Here is a 20487-nt window from a genome sequence, read left to right on the forward strand (position 1 = left end):
AATATGAACACAGAGACATATGGTTTGGATGCCATGTGAAGAAGGAGACAAAGATTGGAGTGACACGTCTATAAGCTAATAAATGCCAAAAATTGCCAGCATCACCAGAAGCTAGGGCAGAGGCAAAGAGTTCTCCCTTAGGGCAATCAGAAGGAACCAACCCTGCCTACTCCTTGATTTTGGACTTCTCACCCAGAACTATGAAACAATACATTTCTGTATATGACTGAACAAGGTATATGGCAGCCTTAGGAAACTAATACAAAACCATACTTAGAAATGTCATAATCAAACTTGAAAATCAAAGATAAAGGGAAAAACTTGAACCAATCAAAGAAAAATGATACCTTCCACCCAGGTGAGCAATGATTTAAATTATTGCAGATTTCTTAATAGAGACTACAGAGACTCTAACACAGTGGAGCAACATTTTAACAGTGTTGGGGGCAGAAATACCAGTCACCCAGAACTCTATATTGAATGAAAAAATCTTCCAAGATGAAGATGAAATTAAAACATTCAGATAAAAAATTAGGAGATTCAGTTGTCACTGTATAAGAAATGCCATGGGAAGGGTTTTACACTGAAGTGAAATGATACTGGAAGGAAACTCAGATCTTCAGAAATGAATGAAAAATATTAGAAACAGGAAATAACTGGGGGAGACCTAAGGGACTAGACTTTTTCTTAACTTCTTTAAAATATGTATGTCTGTTTAATTTCTTTAATGTTTATTTATTTTTGAGAGAGACAGAGCATGAGTGGGGGAGGAGCAGAGAGAGAGGGAGACACAGAATCTGAAGCAGGCTCCAGGCTCTGAGCTGTCAGCACAGAGCCTGACACGGGGCTTGAATCCACAAACCGTGAGATCATGACTGAGCCAAAGTCAGACACTTAAGACTGAGTCACCCAGGCACCCCTAAAATACATATGTCTATTTAAAGCAAAAATTATGGATAGTCATGTGGGGCTTATAACATATTGTAAAATGTACTATATATGGCAACTATAATGGGAAGGATCACAGGCACAGGTAAATGAGGTAAATACTGTTGAATTGTTACTACATGTTTGTGAAATGATATAATATTAACTCAATGTAGATAATGAAAATATAATTTTATAAAATTATAAAATTAAAATTATTATAAATCCTTGTATTCCCTAAAGCAACTACAAAAAAACTAATGCAAAAATGTGTAGCTAAAAATCCAATAGATGAATTAAAATGGAATATTAAAAAGTATTCAAATAATCCAAAAAGAAAGCAAGCAGGAAAAAAAAAAACAAAAAAAAAATGACAGAAAACAAATGATAAGATAACAGACCTAAATACGACCATATGAATAATTACATTAAATGGCAATGAGCTAAATACTCTTATTTAAAGGCAGAAATTATCATAATAGGTGAAAAGCAAGACCCAAGAATATACTGTCTACAAGGAATGCACCTTTAGTGTAAGAATACAGATATCTTGAAAGTAAATAGATGAATATAGATATACCATTCAAATATCAAACATAAGAAAGCTGAAGTTGTTACATTAATGTGAGATAAAATAGCCTTCAGGATAAGGGGTATTACCAAAGATAGGATATTTAAAAGAGAGATATTTCATAATATTAAAAGGGCCAATTCATTAGGACAACATTGCTATGCATGTACCTAACAAAGGAGCCTCACAATACATGAAGTAAAAGTTGACAGAATTGGAGAAATAAATAATTCCATGATCACAGCAGGAGATTTAAGCATCTTTTTCTTAGCAATTAATAAAAAGGAAGATGAAGAGAGCAGTACCTGTAATTTGATTTTTACAGACCACTACATAAAAAATAGAATACACATCCTTTCCAAGTGCACATAATAAATCTACTAAAATATACCATATGTTGGACTGTAAGACATGGCTCAATGTATTTAAGTAAATTGAAATCATATCAGGTATGTTTCCTGACCACAATAAAATTGAATTAGAAATCAGGAACAAGAGGATATTTAGGAAAAATCTAAAATTTGAACTTTAAATAATCCAGTTCAAATCATCCATGGGTCAAAGAAGGGATATTAGAAAATGTATTAAACTGAATGATGATGAAAATTAAAAAAAATGTCAAATTCATGGAATACAGCTAAACCATTGTTTAGAAGAAAATTAATAGCTTTTAGATGATCATATTAGGGAAGAAAAATAAATCTAAAATCTAAATCTAAAATGTCACAATAAGAAGCTAAAACCAGGAGAGCAAAATAAGGCTGAAGTAAGTAGAAAGAACAAAGGAGAGAAACAAAATTAAGAGTGGAAGTAGAAAGAAATAGAAAAGAAAGAAACATAGAGAAAATTATCAATGGTAAGAGCTGGCTCTTTTGAAATAAATCAACAAATTATATGAACCCATATCTAGATTGGTTAGCAAAAAAAGAGAAAAAGCAGGTCACCATGAAAAAGATGAGAAACATGGGGTGCCTGGATGGGTCAGTCAGTTAAGCGTCTTGATTTCAGCTCAGGTCATGATCTCACGGTTGTGAGATAGAGCCCTGCGTTGGGCTCCATGATGACAGCATAGAGCTTGCTTTGGATTCTCTCTCTTTGCCCCTCACCTGCTTATGTGCTCACTTTCTCTCTCAAAATAAATAAACATTTTAAAAAATGAGAAAGAAATGATCCTTAATGAGTTTACAAACATTAAAGGATAATAAAACACTATTTGGAACAACCCTGTGAAAAGTAACATGAAGAAATGGTTATAATCCTTGAGGGATACAAATTACCCGAGATTCCTCACGAAAACTTAGTTAACCTGAATAACCCTATTTCTACTTAAAAAACTGAAATATGAATTTTAAAACTTTCTCACATATTTTAAAACTGTAGTCTAAAATGTCTTGACTAATATTTTGTAACATTTAAGGAAGAAATATGAACACAAGCCCTTCCAGAATATATAAAAGGAGGAAAACTTGAAAAACTCATTTCATAAGACCAGCATTACAATCATACCAGGCTAATAAAAGAAAACTGCAGATCAATATTCTTCATGAATCTACATGCAAAAATTCTTGACAAAATATTAGCAAAAGGAACCCAACATAAAATATAAATACATAAAAATAAATCATTTTTACCAAGTAGACTTCATCTTAGGAATGCATGGTTGATGTAACATCAGAAAATCAATCATGGTAATTTACCATATTAATAAAGTAAAAAATTATATAATGATTTCAGCAGGTGTAGAAAAGTGTTTAACAAAATTCATTATCATCTATGATTAAGAGATTCTCATCAGACTAGAGATAGAAGGAAGCATTCTTAAGCTGATGAAAAGCATCTAAAAATCCAGGGTCACTACATTTTGTAGTGAGATACTGAATGCTTTCCCCCTAATATCAGTAAAAAAGCAGTGATGCCTTCTGTCACCCCTTCAACATTGTAGTCAAGGCCCCAGACATTGCAATAAGGCAAACACCAAAAATAAACAAACAAATCAAGAGATATAGGGTTTGAAAGAATTGAATAAAACTACTTTTATTTGCTGTAGCATGACTAAATATCCTCACACAAAATAACTACTGAATTAGTAAGAGAAATCAGCAGGGTTGCAGGATTCGAAACTAATATAGAAATATTTATATATTAGCAGCAAATAATTAGAAATGAAATGAAAAAAATGATTCCACTTACAATAGACCAAAAAATAAAAAGTATGCAATACCTGTATACTGAAAACTACATAATACTAAAGATCCAAATAAATGGAGAGATCTGTCATTTCATACAATGGAATCATTAATATTATTCAATAAATTTCCAAATCAAATTCCAGAATATTTTTTGCAGATTCAAAGGTCTTTCTAAACTTTATAAGAAAATATAAAATTTATAGAAAAGCCAAAGCAATTTTTGAAAGACCTTATTTTTTAGAGCAGTTAAGATCTACAACAAAATTGAAAGGGAGGTACAAAGATTTCTCCTATACCCACCCCCACCTATACATCTCTCCTCCATCATGAGCATCACTCACCAGAATGACTTTTTTTTTTTTTAAACCAAGGATGAACCTGCATTAACACATCATAATCACCCAAAGTCAAAGTCAACAGTTTACTTCAGGGTTAACTCTTCCTGTTGTATATGTTATTGGTTTGGACAAATGCAAAATGAGATACATCCATCATCATAATAGATTGAGTATTTCCATGACCCTGAAAATCTTCTGCACTCTGCCTATTCATCCTTTCCCACCTACACTTTCATGGCAACCAATGACCTTTTTATTGTCTGTGTCTGTCTCTATAGATTTGTCTTTTCCAGAATGTCACATAGCTGGAATCATGTAGTAAGCAGTCTTTTCAGATGCTTTTTTTCCACTTAGTAATATGCATTAAAGATTGCATTATGTCTTTTCATGACTGATAGTTTGATTCTTTTTAGTGGTAAATAATATTCTATTGTCTGGATCTATCACAGTTTACTAATCCATTCACCTACTGAAAGACATCATGGTTGCTTCTAAGTTTGGTAATTATGTGTAAAGGTGCTATTAACATTCTTGTGCAGGTTTCTGTGTGGACATAAATTTTCAATTCTGTTGAATAAATACTGAGGATCTTGATTGCTGGATCATATTGTGAGAGTATGTTTAGTTTTTTGGAAACTGCCAAACTATCTTCCAAAGTAAATGTACCATTTTGCAAGTTCACCAGCAATGTATGAAAGCTACTGTTGATTCACATCCTCTCTGTCTTTGGTGTTGTCAATACTCTGGATTTAAGCCATTATAATAGGTGTGCTATCTCATTGTTATTTTAATTTGCATTTTCCTGATGGCATAAGATGTGGAGCGTCTTTTTATATGTTTATTTTCCATCTGTGTATCTTCTTTGGTGAGGTGCCTGTCAAGACCTTTGGCTCACTTTTAAATTAAATATTTGTTTCTTGTTGAGTTTTAAGAGTTCTTTGTATATTTTGGATAACAGTCATTTATGAGATAAGTATTTGTAAAATACTTACTCCCAGTGTGTGGCTTATCTTCTAATTCTCCTGATACAGTCTTTCATAGAGTAGTTTCAATTTGAATGAAGTCCAGCTTGTCAATTATTTCATTCACAAGTCATGCCTCTGATATTATATCTAAAAAAGTACCACTAAATCCAAGGTCATTTAGGTTTTCTTCCATGTTAATTTCTAGAGGTTTTATAATTTTGTAGATTACATTTAGATCTATGATCCTTTCTGAATTAATCTTTGTGAAGGGTATAAGGTCTGTCTCTAGATTCTTTTATTTGCATGTGAATTTCCAGTTGTTCCAGCACCGTTTGTTGCAAATGCTATCTTTCCTCCATTGTATTGTTTTTACTCCTTTGTCAAAGATCACAAAGCTCAGTTGACTATGTGGGGGGGTCTAATTCTGGGCTCCCTATTCTGTTTCATTGATGTAGGTTTTCTTTTCTTGTTTTCTTTCTCTTTTTTCTTCTTCTCTTTTCTTTTATTTTTTCCTTTCTTTTCTTTCTTTCTTTTTTTTTCTTTTTTCTTGCCAATACCACATTTTCTTGATACTGCAGCTTTATAGTAGGCTTTGAAGTTGGGTAGCATCAGTCATCCAAGTTTGTTTTCCTTCAATATTGTGTTAGATACTCTGGGTCTTTTGCTTCTCCATGTAAACTTTAGATCAGTTTGTCAATATACAAAAGAATAACTTGCTGGAGTTCTAAGACTGTACTGAATTTATAAATTACATTAGAAATAACTAGTATCCTCACAACTGTATATTTCTATTCCTGAAGATGGACCAAATATCCATTTATTTAGTTCTTTGATTTTATTCAATATAGCTTTGTGATTATTCTTTTATAGATCTTGCACAAATTTTATTAGATAAATAGCTAAATGTTTCACTGGATGGTAATATAAATGTGTTATGTTTTCAATTTCAAAGTCCATTTGTTCATTGTGGTATATAGTACAGCAATGGACATTATGTGCATTAACTTTGTATCCTGAAATCTTGCTACAATCTAATTGTTTGCTTTAAATTAATACAGTTTTTCTCCTTGTTGTATGTGATAAATTGTATTTATGTAGTAAGGTTATCCCTTAAAGATGATAATGATAAAAATGATCATGTAAATTAGTCTTTTCCATTTCACTGAAATTTTCAAATTTGTTAGTGTAAATATTTTCATAATATCAATTTTTAAAATATATGTATAATCATTACATTGTAAGTTTTGTTAATTTTCTCTATCACATATTTGTTTTCTAACTCAGTGATTTCTGCGTTTCTCTTCTTCATTGGACTGGTACAGTAGCTTAATCAGAGGAAAACTCAATTCATTGGGATCTGCTTGTCTTCTTTTCTTTCTTTATTTGAATGTTTATTTTTTTAGATAAAGAGAGAGAGAGAGATAGAGAGACAGAGACAGAGCACGAGTGAGGGAGGGCAGAGAGAGAGGGAGACAGGCACAGAATCTGAAGGAGGCTCCAGGCTCTGAGCTGTCTGTACTGATACAAGGCTCGAACCAGGAACCGTGAGATCATGACCTGAGCCAAAGTTGGATGCTTAATCAACTGAGCCACCCAGGGGCCTCAAAGCTTGTCTTATTTTCTAATTTAGCTGCATCCCACAAGCTTAGATATGTCATATATTCATTATTCAATTCAAAATACTTTCTTTTATTATGATCTCTTCCTTGACCCATATATTTTTTTAGGAGATTTTTTGCTTAATTTTCAAGATGAATGGGCATTTTCTATTTATATATATATATATATATATATATATTTTTTTTTTTTTTAATTTATGTAGAGTTTCTTAAGTTTAGAACCATATAAAATAGTATATAAAATCTACCTCTAATAACTCCAATAATAGTCACTTTTGGTCTGTTTGTCTTGTTTCTGAGGTGAGATACTATTTTAACTAATCAGAGACTGACTTGAGCTGTTTGAGCTCTCTTGAAGTTTTCTACCACTGGTTTGCCCCAATCCTTCACTGCAGCCAGCCAGGGGTCCAGCTGAGAGTCTAGGGTTTTGCTGGGACATCTTCCCTTCAAGTTTTGTCTCTTTAGCAGTCAAATTATAGAAAACTCCTGTTCGATCTTCAGCGGCTTTTGGCCTACTTTCTTATCCCTCTTACAAAAAGAGTTGCAGAAAGTTGGCTCACTTGAAATGCTTTTCTCTCTAGATGCTTGACCACATGAGTTCTGTTGTCCTGATCATTCTCTCATGTCATCACAAATGTTCTTAAAAAAATTATCTGGCTTTTCTAGGTGTTTTGTGATGGTGTGCCATGTGCTGCTCCATGACAGCCAGATTAGCTGCTTCCATTCTTGCCTCTGAAATGCGTTCTACACAGAGAAGCAGGATTGTTTGTATAAATTTTGATCAGAATATGATGTTTCCTTACTCTAAAGGCTTCTTATCACATTTAGCATAAAACCTTCCCACGATTTAAAAGGACCTTACTCTCTCCCCAACCTCATCTTATAGTTGCTCTCATCCCTGACACATGGCTGTTCTCCATACACAATGATCTTCCTGCTGTTGGTTTAGCATGGCAAGTTCGGCACACTCAGGCCCTTAATACTAACTGCTTCCTCTATCTGCAGCATACATCTAACCAAGTCTTTGTGCATCTGTCTTCTCAGTTCATGTAACAGCAGCTCAGAAAGTCCTTCTGGACCAGGGCCATCTAAGTTAGCTCTTCTCCAGCATGTACGTCATGTGATGGTGTAATATTTCCATTGTGTTGCTTATTTTCCATTGCAATTATCTTGTTAGTTTATTTTTTGTTTTGTTTTCTTACATTAGAATATAAGCTCCAGGAGGCAAGGCCTTGTCTTCTATTCTTGTGACCAGACTGGATCGGGCTGATAGTGTACCTGTGTGGGATTAATCCACCCAGCTTTGAGGCCTGAGACAGAGGGAATGGAGTGGAGGCTGGCAAACATCATGACCCCAGGCTTGATTTTAATATTTGCTCAATCCACTGGATATTTCTGAGAATTTGCTTTTAGAAGTTCCTTGTTTGACTTAGATGTATAGATATACTCTCCACATCGGCACTCTGAATAAATAACCTAAGACTCTTCAGTTGCTGCCGTTTTCTATTTAACTTCTCTGTGTAGCTATACTCTTATAAGTGCTAATTATATCCATTCAGGAAAATAAACAGACCTGACAATCAAGGAGACTGTTCCTTGGGTGAAAATAGTTTCTAATTACAGTAATAATAATAAAAAAGAGATCAACCAATGTGGTAGTCTCCTTCAAAATTTTTCTGTTTATATTACATTTAATTTGTATTTCTCTCCATTTCCCCTCTTTATTTTAAAATTCTGATAGTAACTATAAGTTTTGCAAGATTTAGCAAGTTTTAATCAGCAAAAACATATGTTTCAAGTTTGAACTTGCATAAAAATTTAAAAAACCACACAAGACTTTAATGAAGCATTAATCACAGAAATAAATTTAGCATTTAAACTACACATTAAAGGATATTCTTGCTCTTAGGTGCAGGCAACTTCAATTATTAGTCATGAACATCCTTTGTATATTAGTCAGTACACAGAAAATAGGACAGTTTGGTTCTCACTTACCTGCTGGCATAGAAATGTAAAGATGTGCATGAATTCTGTAGAAGCAGGGAATCTTCATTTCATTCACCAAGGTGCAGTGTGAGACCCAGAAGCCAACATTAGCTTTTGTTTGTAAGAAATAAGAGCCACGCTGGATGTGTACAGCTGGAGTAAGCCCAGCCCAATCGCCGTCACTTGTCTGTGTGAACCAGGAGCTCCAACCATATGGCATTTCTAAACAGTCCCCTAAGAGTTTATGAAATGCCTGCTGTTCCTCCTATTTGGAATGGCCCCCATCCCACTCCCCAAAATTGTCTCCTCACCCATCAAGACCTCAGTCCCACAGCTCAGCATGTGGGAAGTCTTTCCTCAGTATGCTGCAGCATTCTGTCCAAGCCTTGATTAGAACATATATTTCATTGTATTGTCTCCTTCCACAGCCTGACAGGTGTTACTTATCAATCATTCTGCATCCTTCCAGGGGCTTCTATTTCTACTACAGTGTAGTAGATACTTAGTAACATTTCTTAAATGAATAATTAGTCATAAGAATTTCATCTGGATTTCCACATTAAAAGAGTTTTCATCAATCCTTCAGACTTTTCCTCCATAAGTTGTAGTTCATGATTAGCTGGAAAGACCAAACTAAGCTTTTTGATAACTGCCTTTGGTCTTATCACCCGATGCTATGAATTTAAACTTTATTTTTCTTCTGAAGGGAAGGGATTATACTGATCACTTTGAGGATCTGATATAAGCTATGAATACTCTCTCCAGAATTTATTCACACCCATCTACACACAAAAGTAACCAGTATCCAGCTCTTAGGGCAGATGACCTGCTTCAAATTCTTGTTCTGCCATTTGCCAGCTATGAGACCTTGGAAAAATTACTTAACTTTGCTATGCCTTGTTTCCCCTTCTTTAAATGAGGATTAATAGTAGTATATATTTCATAGGGTTGTTGTGAGGATTACGTGAGTTAATTATGTAAAATGTTTACACTTGCAATAGTAAGCCCTAGATAAGCCTTATATACCTGATTATTATTAGTAGGCTCCAGGAACTGGAGGTGCTAAGAAAAATTGGGTATGATCCTTCCTTTGAGGAACTCAAACCCTCACAGGGAAGACAGATGTGCAAATAAAAGGCAGGATGGTAGAGGTGTGGACAAAGGTGCAGAGAGAAGAGAGCTCTTTCTTCCTGAGGTTTGGGGTGGGTGGGGGTTAAGGAGTAGCCCACACGGGAGGTGGTATTTTAGCTGAATCTTGATGGATGAGCAGGAGTTGCTAGCTGGATTAGTTTGGAACATACACTGTAGGCAGATATAAGCAAAGACATCTGTGCAGCCACATGAGAGCATGAGAGGCAGTGGGGTGCAGTAGCTATCAGGAGTGGCCTCCACACAATGTCTGAAGTGCAAGGTACTGAGGAACAGAGCTGAAGTACACTGGACACACTACAAGTTGTTTTATTCAACACAACACGTTCAGCCACCTTCTCCCCTGCCCTCCCTACTATAGAGTTGGGGAATTGGAGCACTAAGTTTGCCCAAACAGGTGAAGTCCTGTGACAGGTAATAGAGCTTTTTCTGGGAAGTGCTTCTCTTAAAGAATAAAGGTGCAAAGTCTTTTTTAAAAAAACATTTTTTATGTTTTTTATTTATTTTTGAGAGACAGAGAGAGACAGTGTGAGCAGAGGAGGGCCAGAGAGAGAGGGAGATACAGAATTTGAAGCAGCTCTGGCTGTCAGCACAGAGCCCGACGCGGGGCTCAAACCCACGAACTATGAGATCATGACCTGAGCCGAAGCTGGACACTTAACTGACTGAGCTGCCCAAGTGCCACAAGATGCAGAGTCTTAAAAGAAGAAGACTTTTTGCCTTTTTCCTTTCTATCTGGTACTTGAATTTGAGGCTTTAAACAGGAGGATGAAATCCATCTGCTAACAGTGCAGTGAGAAGACCCAGAGATTCCGAGTCCTTGATGACTGTACTCAGTAGCTGCACTGCCAGGACCACCTCCCTCTGGACTTCTTGTTTGTGAGAAATATCACAGCTGGCCCCACTTCCTCTAGCTTAGAGTCAAATGCATCCATACCTGACACAAGTGATAAGTGATGCTGGTGCACCAAAGCCCTAGAATGCTTTACATAGGAGGCATGCTTTAGGGCACTAGGCACTATAGTATACTTTAGGGGTTGAAAGTACAGACTTGCATTTTTTGCACTACTGGTGGGAATGCAGACTGTTGCAGCCACTCTGAAAAACAGTATGGAGTTTCATCAAAAAATTAAAAATAGAACTACCCTACAACTCAGCAATTGTACTACTAGGTATTTATCCAAGGGATACAGGTATGCTGTTTTGAAGGGACACATGCACCCCAATGTTTATAGCAGTGCTATCGACAATAGCCAAAGTATGAAAAGAGCCTGAATGTCCACTGATGGATGAATGGATAAAGATGTGGTGTATATACAAATGGAGTATTACTCAGCAATAAAAAAGATGAAATCTTGCCATTTGCAACTATGTGGATGGAACTAGAGGATCTATGCTAAGTGAAATTAGTCAGTCAGAGAAAGACATATATATGAATTCATTCATATGAGGAATGTAAGATACAAAACTGATGAACATAAGGGAAGGGAAGCAAAAGTAACATAAAAACAGTGAGTGGGACAAAATATAAGAGACAATTAAATATTGAGAACAAACAGGGTTGCTGGAGGGGTTGTGGGAAGGGGGAGGGGCTAAATGGGTAAGGGGCATCAAGGAAGACACTTGTTGGGATGAGCACTGGGTGTTATACATAGGGGATGAATCACTGGAATCTACTCCTGAAATCATTGTTGTGTTATATGCTAACTAACTTGAATATAAATTTAAAAAAATATTTAAAAAGAAAGTACTGATTAGCAGTCAAGTTACTTGATGTTTAACTTGAAAAATCAGTTATCCTCAATCTGAGCTCATCAGGGAGACATGTGACAAAACCTATTTTAGAACACCAACTTTAATCACAGCATGCAGGATAGAGTGCAGGTCAAGAGCAGAGGACTAGCAAGAGTTTGCCAGGATCCTTCCAGAGGGAAGCAAATCTTAACTAAAGACTCAAAAATAATTGCAGAACTTAAAGTAGATTCTAGTTGACATTTTAAAATTAAAAAACATTCTGATGGTGCTGGATTTTGGAAATGTTCTTTGAGACTTATAATACCTTTATGACTAAATGTTTTAGAACAAGTTGCTCTGAAGTTCTTCAGAAGAGAGAATGCTTTTTTTTTCATGTACTATAAATTCTTATGGCATCTTGTATTATCTCCAGGAATGCAGTGAAGAGACCAGAAATAATTGGTGAGAATAGCCTGAACTAAAGGAATAAATAATTTAAGATTCATTATTCCATGCTACCGGTATTCTCAGTGCTTTAGGATCCGTTGATAACCAAAGTCATAGGAAGTTTAAATATAATTCTATTTCCTTTATGTTGCTCTAATTCCAAAGCTACAACATTGCTCTTCTGTAAAGACTGGGTCAGGGTTAACTGAGCCTAGAAGCAGGTGGTATAATTTAAGAGACAATGAAAAAGCTTTGCCTCCAAATATCTGATTACACATTTTTTGCTAAAGGATGCTTGAAAGGTCTACATCAGAGATGATCTACTCAGAAGAATAAAGGAAGGAACCCTGTCTAAAGCAAGTGGCTTGGGTAGGAGTAGCATATTTCCATCAGCGACAGACTCATGAAAGTAATCTGAGGCTCAGAATGAGGATGACAGATTTCTTAAATCTACACAACTAGCAAGTGGCCATGCTGGGATTTGAATCAAGGTTTGTGTGGCTGCAAAGCTATGCTTTTAACCCTCACATTGTACTGTAGCCCCTCCCATGACCTAAGCCTCCCTGCTCCCCAGTCTGCAGTTAGCAGGTCATACCCTCAATCTAAAGCCTGGGAGCTAGGCTACCAGATGGGTTGTGACAACTTTCTGATGGTTCTCTAGGAGAGGATTTAGTCACTGGGAGACCAAGCCTGTCATACATGTGGATTTACTGAGCAACCTCCTCACTTCTGGCTAGCAGAGGACACATTTGGGAGTGGAGAAGGGCCTCCATGAGACAAAACAATCTGTCAATACTCCAGCAGGTTGCCTAGTACTGTGCAGACCAGGAAGATGCAATGCACAATTTGGTTTCATGTATATTTAAATCAAACAATATGTACATCCCAAGGATATTTTAGGATTTATCTATTTACCTGTCCCAGGAACCTGACACTTTTAGAATCTCTGGAACTGGTCTAGAGGGATTTATTTAAAATTTGGCACTCTTGCACACGTAGGAGAGGTGTGAGAGTGCTCAAATCAAAATTCTCTTCTTTCTCCCACACAGAGGCAGAGAGAGGCTGTTTTGCTTTCAGATTCAGGTCCTGAGTCAGAAGAAGAAGCTATAACAGGGCTACTGAGTATAGGTGCATCAAACGGTTTCTTGCTACTGCCTTGAGGGGCTCTGTCAAGATCCCTGAGTTACAACCCACAGACGGCACAGCTTCCTTCCAAGAGCAGAGAGCCATGAACGGAGCAGCAGTTTGAGGTTCCAAGAAAGGAGAGGATAGCATGTAGGCTGCTTTATGGTCAGTTGGTCACTTAGGCTTCTTCTTAGGGCCCACAACACTCACCTCAGCCTGCCAGATGGGGTTCACAGTGTTGCCTATGATCTTGGATCTCCTCTCCTGTCCGTGATGTGGGAGGGCGGGGAAGATGCTGTGCTTTCCAGGCTGAATGGAAATCTTCAGGTAAGGGTCTGGGTTGAAAAACATTCCTTTCTTCAGCCCCATGGCCTGGAAATCTATAAAATAAGGAACACTTTAAGTTAAATATGTTTTGGTGAGGTGAAAGATCATATCAGGGCTGACACAAGGAGTAATGTCCAGCCAAAACATGGAAAAATCTTTCAATCTTTAAACTATTTTCCACCTCATTATGAATATGGACTGGTATGTCTACTGAACCTATGAGATGGAACATTTACTGGCATGTATAAAACCATTCTTTAAAATAAATCAGTTCAACTGGCATTGGGTCCCAATGTGTTTTGAGAGAGGACTGTTGGCTTTTACTGGACTGGACTACTGGCATTCCTCAGGCAAGCTGGGGTGAGGGCGTGAGGTCACCTCAAGAAACTTGGTTTGGACAATGAGGGAGAAAATCCAACTTTGAAAATTCTGTGGATCTAGATGAAAATTCCTCTGCAAAGTGGAGCTGGAAGAAGACCAAGGTCTGTAGTCTCACAATGAATATAGTTCTGTCAGCCCTTGTCTTCATGGTAGAACTGAAATGGGAACCAATGAAAAGAGAATTTCTCTCCTTCCCCAGCCCCACTGCCCATCCTGCATGGCATCCCTCTTGGGCCTCAGGATTTTACTGAGCTTTGATTAGTGAAATTTCCTCTTGGTTTCTGCAACGTAGTTGAATAGTTTTCCATGCCCCTGATGTTTCTACAGGTTTGCACAAATAATTGTTATTTCTCAAGCATTTCAACAGGAACATAAGAATGGCAAATCAGGAGTTGTTGGCTTTCTGCCTTAGTAATACAAAAGTATTGAGTTTCTTCTTCCTTTTTCTTTTAACGTTGACAGACACATGCTAATGTCAACTGATCCCTATGTTTTTACTATTTTTGAGGGAGGAATTATAGGTTCACAGCAAAATTAAGCAAAAGAACAGATTTTCCCATATACCCCTTGCATCACACATGCAGAGCCTCCCCATTATCAACATCTTCTAGCAGAGGGGCATATTTGTTACAGCTGACTAATCTACACTGGCACATCATTATCACCCAAAGTTCATGGTTCACATCAGCGTTCACTATTGATGGTGTGCACTCTATAGGTTTTGACAAACGTATCCATTATTAGAGTATTGTACAGAATATTTCCACTGTCCTAAAAATCCTATGTGCTCCATGTCCTCTATCCTCTCCCAGACCCTGGCAACCACTGATCTTAATGACTCCACAGTTCTGTTTGCCCTTTCCATAATATAGTTGGAATCACACAGTATGTAGCCTTTTCAGACTGGCTTTTTTAACTTAGTAATATGCATTTAAGATTCCTCCATGTCTTTGTCTAGTTCAACAGCTCATTTCTTTTTAGCAATGAACACCTATACATTATCTGCATGCACTACATGCATTTATCCTTTCTTCTACTAAAGGGCATCTTGGTTCCTTCTAAGTTTTGGCAATTATGAATAAAGCTGCTATGAGCATTTGTGTATAAGTTTTGTACAGATTTAAGTTTTTAATTCATTTGGGTAAAGACCAAAGAGTGCAATCACTGTATCCTATGGTAAGAGTATGTTTAGCTTTGTAACAGATCACCAAACTGCCTTTCAAAGTGGCTGTACCATTTTGCATTCCCATCAGCAACCAATGAGAGTTCTCATTGTTCTACATCCTTGTCAGCACTTGGTCGTTGTCAGTGGATTTTGGCCATTCTAATAGGTGTGTAGCGGTGTCTTACTGTTTTCATTTTCATTTCCCTAATAATGTGAAGCATCTTCTCATATGATTATTTGTCATCTGTATATCTACTTTGGTGAGGTGTCTGCTAAGTTCTTTGGCCCATTCTTTTTAATTGGGTTGAATGTTTTTATATTTTAAGGGTATTTTGTATATTTACAATATTGTTCCTTTAACAAATGTGTGTTTTGCAAATAATTTTTCCCAGTGTAGTGTAGTTTTTCTCAGTCGCTTGACATTGTCTTTCACAGTACAAAGGTTTTTAATTCTAATAATGTTGATCCTTTAATCAACCATTTCTTTCATGTGCCACATCTTTGATATCGTATCTAAAAAGTCATTGCCATACCCAAAGTCATTTAGGTTTTCTCCTGCTACCTCCTAGAAGTTTTATAGTTCTGAATTTTACACATAGATATAATCCATTTTGAGTGATTCTTTAAAATTGAGATATAATTGACATTATATTTAGTTTCAGGTATACAACATAATGACTCACATATTTGTATTCTATTTAGATATAATGCAAAATGATTACCAAATAAGTCTAGTTAATAGCTATCACCACACATTGTTATAACTTCTGGTGAAAACTTCTAAGATCTACTCTCTTAGTAGTTTTCAAATATACAATACAGTATTCTTAACTATAGTTACCGTGCTGTACATTACTTATCTGTTTTACGATGGAACTTTGTATCTTCTGACCACCTTCACCCATTTTTCCCAGCCCTCACCTCTGGCAACCCCCAATCTGTTCTATCTATGAGCTTGGTGTCTTTTTTTCAGATTCCACATATAAGTGAGATCATATGGTATTTGTCTTTCTCTGTCTGACTTGTTTCACTTAGCATAATACTAGAGTAGTAGCTCTATCTATGTTGGCACAAATAGCAAGATTTCGATCTTTTTTATGACTGAAAATCATTGTATTGCATATATATATATGTATACACATATACATATATGTATGTGTGTGTGTATACACACACACACACACACACACACACACACATATATTGGCTATTGTAAATAATGCTTCAATGAACATGGGAATGTATATATCTTTTTGAGTTCATGTTTTCACTTTCTTTGGCTAAACACCCAGAGGTGAAATTCCTAAATCCTGTGATAGTTCTACTTTAAATTTTTTGAGGAAACTCCATAGTGTTTTCCAAAATGGATGTACTAAATTACATCTCCCCCAATAGTGCATGAGGTTTCCTTTTTCTCTACACCCTCGCTAACACTTGTTCCCCTTTGTATTTTTGATACTAGGCATTCTAACAAGTGTGAAGTGATATCTCATTGTAGTTTTGATTTTTGGCATTTCACTAATGATGAATGATGTTGAACATCTTTTTGTGTACTTGTTGGCCATCTGTATGTCTTCTTTGGTGAAATGTCTATTTGGATCTTCTGCACATTCTTTAGTCAGATTGTTTTTTTAATTTTTGTTTATTTATTTATTTTTTGCTGAAGTGCATGAGTTCTTTATACATTTTGGACATTAGCCCCTCTTCAGAGATAAAATTTGCAATTATTTTCTCTCACTTCTTTTAATTTTGTTGACAGTTTTATTTGCTGTACTTTTTAGTTTGATGTGGTCCCATTTGCTCATTTTTGTGTTTGCTGCCTTTGCTTTTGGTGTTAAATACAAAAAGTATAATCACCAAGATTGATGTCAAGGAGCTTACTGCCTATGTTTTCTTCTAGAAGTGTTATGATTTCAGGTCTTAAGTTCAAATCTTTGATATATTTTGAGTTATTTAGGTGTATGGTGTAAGACAGTGGCCTAGTTTCATTCTTTTGCATGTGGCTGTCCAGTTTTCTCAGCACTATTTATTGAATCGATTGTCCTTTCCCCATTGTATATTCGTGGTTCCTTTGCCGTAAATTAATTAACTATAAAAATGTGTGTTTATTTCTGGGCTTTATATTCTGTTTCTTTAATCTATGTGTCTTGTTTTTATGTCAATACCATACTGTTGGATTGCTATAGTTTTGTAATATAGTTTGAAATCAGGAATCATGATTCCTCCAATTTTGTTCTTCTTTCTTAAAATTGCTTTGGTTATTTGGGGTCTTTTGTGGTACCATACAAATTTTAGAATTCTTTATTTCTGTGGAAAATGCCATTGGAATATTGATAGAGATTGTGTCAAATGTGTAGACTGCTTTGGACAGTATGGGCATTTTAACTATATTATTCTTCTCATCCATGGGCATGGGCTATCTTCCCATTTATTTGTTCTTCTTCAATTTCTTTCATCAATGTTTTCTTGTTTCCAGCGTACTGGTCTTTCACCTCCTTAGTTACATTTATTCATGGGTATTTTGGTCTTTTTGATGCAATTGTAAATAGGATTGTTTTCTTAATTTCTCTTTCTGACAATTCATTATTAGTATAGAAACACAGCAGATTTTTGTATTTTGATTTTGTATCCTGCAACCTTTACTGAATTTATTAGTTCTAACAGTGTTTTAGTGGGTTGAGTTAATTTTTGTGACGGGTATAAGTTCTGGATATAGATTTTTTTTTTTTTTTTGGCATGTGGATGCCCAGTAGTTTTAGTATCATTTGCTGGAAAGACTCTTTGCTCCATTGTATTGCTATTGATCCTTTGTCAACATTCAGTTGACTAAATTTATGTGAATCTATTTCTGGGTATTCTATTCTGTTCCATTGATCTATTGCTTTTGTTTGTTTGTTGTTGTTTTGTTCTTGTTGTTCTTTCACCAAAACCATGCTGTCTTGATTACCATAGCTGTGGTACGTCTTGAAGTTAAAATAAGTCAGTTCTTCAACTTGGACCTGCTCCTTCAATATTGTGTTGGCTATTCTGGGTCTTTTGCTTTTTTCTATAAGTTGGAGAGTCATTTTATCAATATCCACAAAATGATTTGCTGGGGTTTCAATTGGGATTGCATTGATTTTATAGAAAAATTGAAATTTTGACAACACCGAGTCTTTTAATCTACAACATAGACTGTCTTCCATTCATTTAGTTCTTCTTTAATTTCATTCATCAGAGTTTTGTAGTTTTCCTTATATAGACTTTGTACATATTTTGTTAGGTTTATACCCAAGTATTTCATTTGGGGAGGTAAAAATATAAAAAGATATCATGCATTTAATTTTAAATTCCACTTGTTACTGCTGGTATATAGGAAAGCAATAGACTTGTCTGTATTAACCTTGTACCCCACAACCTTGCTATAATTGTTTATCAATGGATCTTTAGAAATGCATTTTCTTTACTGGGGTTCACATAGACATAAGAATGCCAGTTGACTATCTCCCAAGAACACTCGTCATTTCTGTGGTCTTAGACCTCTGACATTCATGGTCTGTAACACTTGGTTTGACAACAAGCTAAGGCAGTAGTTTCCAAACTGTGTTCAGTAGAGTCCCAGAGCTTCATGCCCTTGTGTCTCCTCAAAGACCAGTTAGGGTGGAGCTCAGTGTGTAGGGCTCTGAGCTTTGTATGTCATTTTAGGCAGAGTAACTCAGTTTTTCTTTATACTTTTCATTTTGAAATTATTCTAGATTTACAGAAGAATTGCAGAGGTAGTACGGAGAGTTCCCACATATGTTTTACACAGTTTGTCCCATTGTTAACATATTATAGAACTATGGTACATCATGAAAACTAGAAAATTAGATTAGTCAAATAAACACTATTAATTGAATTACATACTTTATTTGGATTTCACTGACTTTTCCATAAACGTACTTTTTTGAGCAGTTTGGTTTTTATCTGTTTTATCAATTGAACTTCATGTGAGATTTTATTTAGACAAAGGGTCTGCTGGCTGCTGCTTTCCCCAGGCCTTCCCTTACCTCCACTATAAACTCTCAATTAATGCTATTGATGACGGAGGCAAAGTCGAATTGCAGCTTCTCTTCTCATCATCTCAAAGTGCTTTAGCATCTATTACTTACTGACTCCTTCAATATCTTCATGAGGTCAGGAAAATGGAACAGATATTTTTAATTTTTGTTTTACAGATGGAGAAACTGTGGCAGAGAGGTGAGAATTTTAGATAACGGTCAAATTAAAATAGGTGTGCTGACTGCTGGTTGACCTTCTTATTTAGTCCACAAAGCTTTCAGGTGAGCAAAACATACCTGAGAGAGAAAAGCTGATCAGCCTCCGACTTCCTTGCCCTTGGACGGTCTCATCAGAGCCAATGCTTTTAAAAATCTGTAAGAAGAAGGAAATTGGGAGACAAGCAAAACAAGCATTGAAATAGATACACTGCAATACAAACACGCTTAATCACAGTTATTTCTCCAGCTACAGTCTACAAGGACAGCAGCGCTGTGATTTTATTAGGCTACTATTGATTAAAACGAGCTTCTCACAATCTAATGTCTTTCCCAGTAATAGAGGATCTGCTAGTGGGGATGAAGTGTATTTTTCAGGGTAATGGAAATCAACAAACACAATTACTGTAATATTAGAGGCTCTTTGTAACTACTTATGTAAACAACATCTTTTCACATTCAAATTTGCAAAAAGTATTTTTTAAAGCCTACCCTAAGGCAATAGAATGATAGGTCAATAGATGTTTACTGTTGTAATTACAATGTGTTCCACTTAGCAAAATATAGTGTTAAACTGCTGTACCTCCATTTCTTCTGATCTGTATTATTATCTAGGGATTTCCAGGAAATTCTATTAATATAATTAGGGAGGAGCCTGAGTATAGCATTAAGAAACTACTCTGAGATCTCTCCTATTTACTTGCCATCCTGGGAAATTTCAAAACATAATTGTTATATGGCTTATATGTGGTCTAGTAGGTATTTGCAAATCAGGTTGTTAATGTTTTCCATCATTGTGCAATATATATCTGCTAACTTATTAATCAGCGCAACTAGAGTCCTTGCTTCCCTTTACTCCTAAGAAAGCTTTACTCAGAAATGACTCAATATTTATTCAAAGGCAGAGTTACTGCTTAATACATTGCACTTGCAGGAAATAATCTAATAATTTTAAAATCTGAGTATCAAGCAAATCCACAGAGTATCCACTTTTTAGAAGATAATCTATATTGAAGAAGGAAAAAATGGAAAACTCGATGACCTCTAGCCCAATGTCTCTTTGTTGTAGGTTCTGTGGGCTGTTCTCTTTCTTTCCACTACCTCTCAGTATCCCTGATGCTGTAAGAGTGTGTTTGGATGTCACCATCAACCTGCCTATGAGACTTGAGTGTAATGATTGGGCATCTCTAGGGCTCACAGCTTTGGGCTAGGAGAGTACAAAGGAATTATTATAATTCCTCCTCACTTTGAAGCTGGTGCTCCTGGTGTGCCTTTGTGCTTGGCTACAGCTTGTGTGCAAATCTCCTCAGTCTCCTGCTTTTAGACCTA

General features: G+C 36.0%; 1 protein-coding gene across 4 annotated transcripts in view; it reads right to left on the reverse strand.

The window, feature by feature from the left end:
- The window catches only part of HECW1 (HECT, C2 and WW domain containing E3 ubiquitin protein ligase 1), a 432582-nt gene that overhangs the window by 135147 nt on the left and 276948 nt on the right, over positions 1–20487 (reverse strand). For all 4 annotated transcript variants that reach the window (XM_029926571.1, XM_029926585.1, XM_029926561.1 and 1 more), the window contains exons 6-7: positions 19240–19315; positions 13261–13430 (exon numbers count right to left, since the gene is read on the reverse strand). In XM_029926571.1, coding sequence (XP_029782431.1) covers positions 13261–13430; positions 19240–19315 — 246 coding nt within the window. The remainder of the gene's footprint in view (positions 1–13260; positions 13431–19239; positions 19316–20487) is intronic.

The sequence above is a fragment of the Suricata suricatta genome, chromosome 2 (assembly GCF_006229205.1).
Source record: "Suricata suricatta isolate VVHF042 chromosome 2, meerkat_22Aug2017_6uvM2_HiC, whole genome shotgun sequence".
NCBI lineage: Eukaryota > Metazoa > Chordata > Mammalia > Carnivora > Herpestidae > Suricata > Suricata suricatta.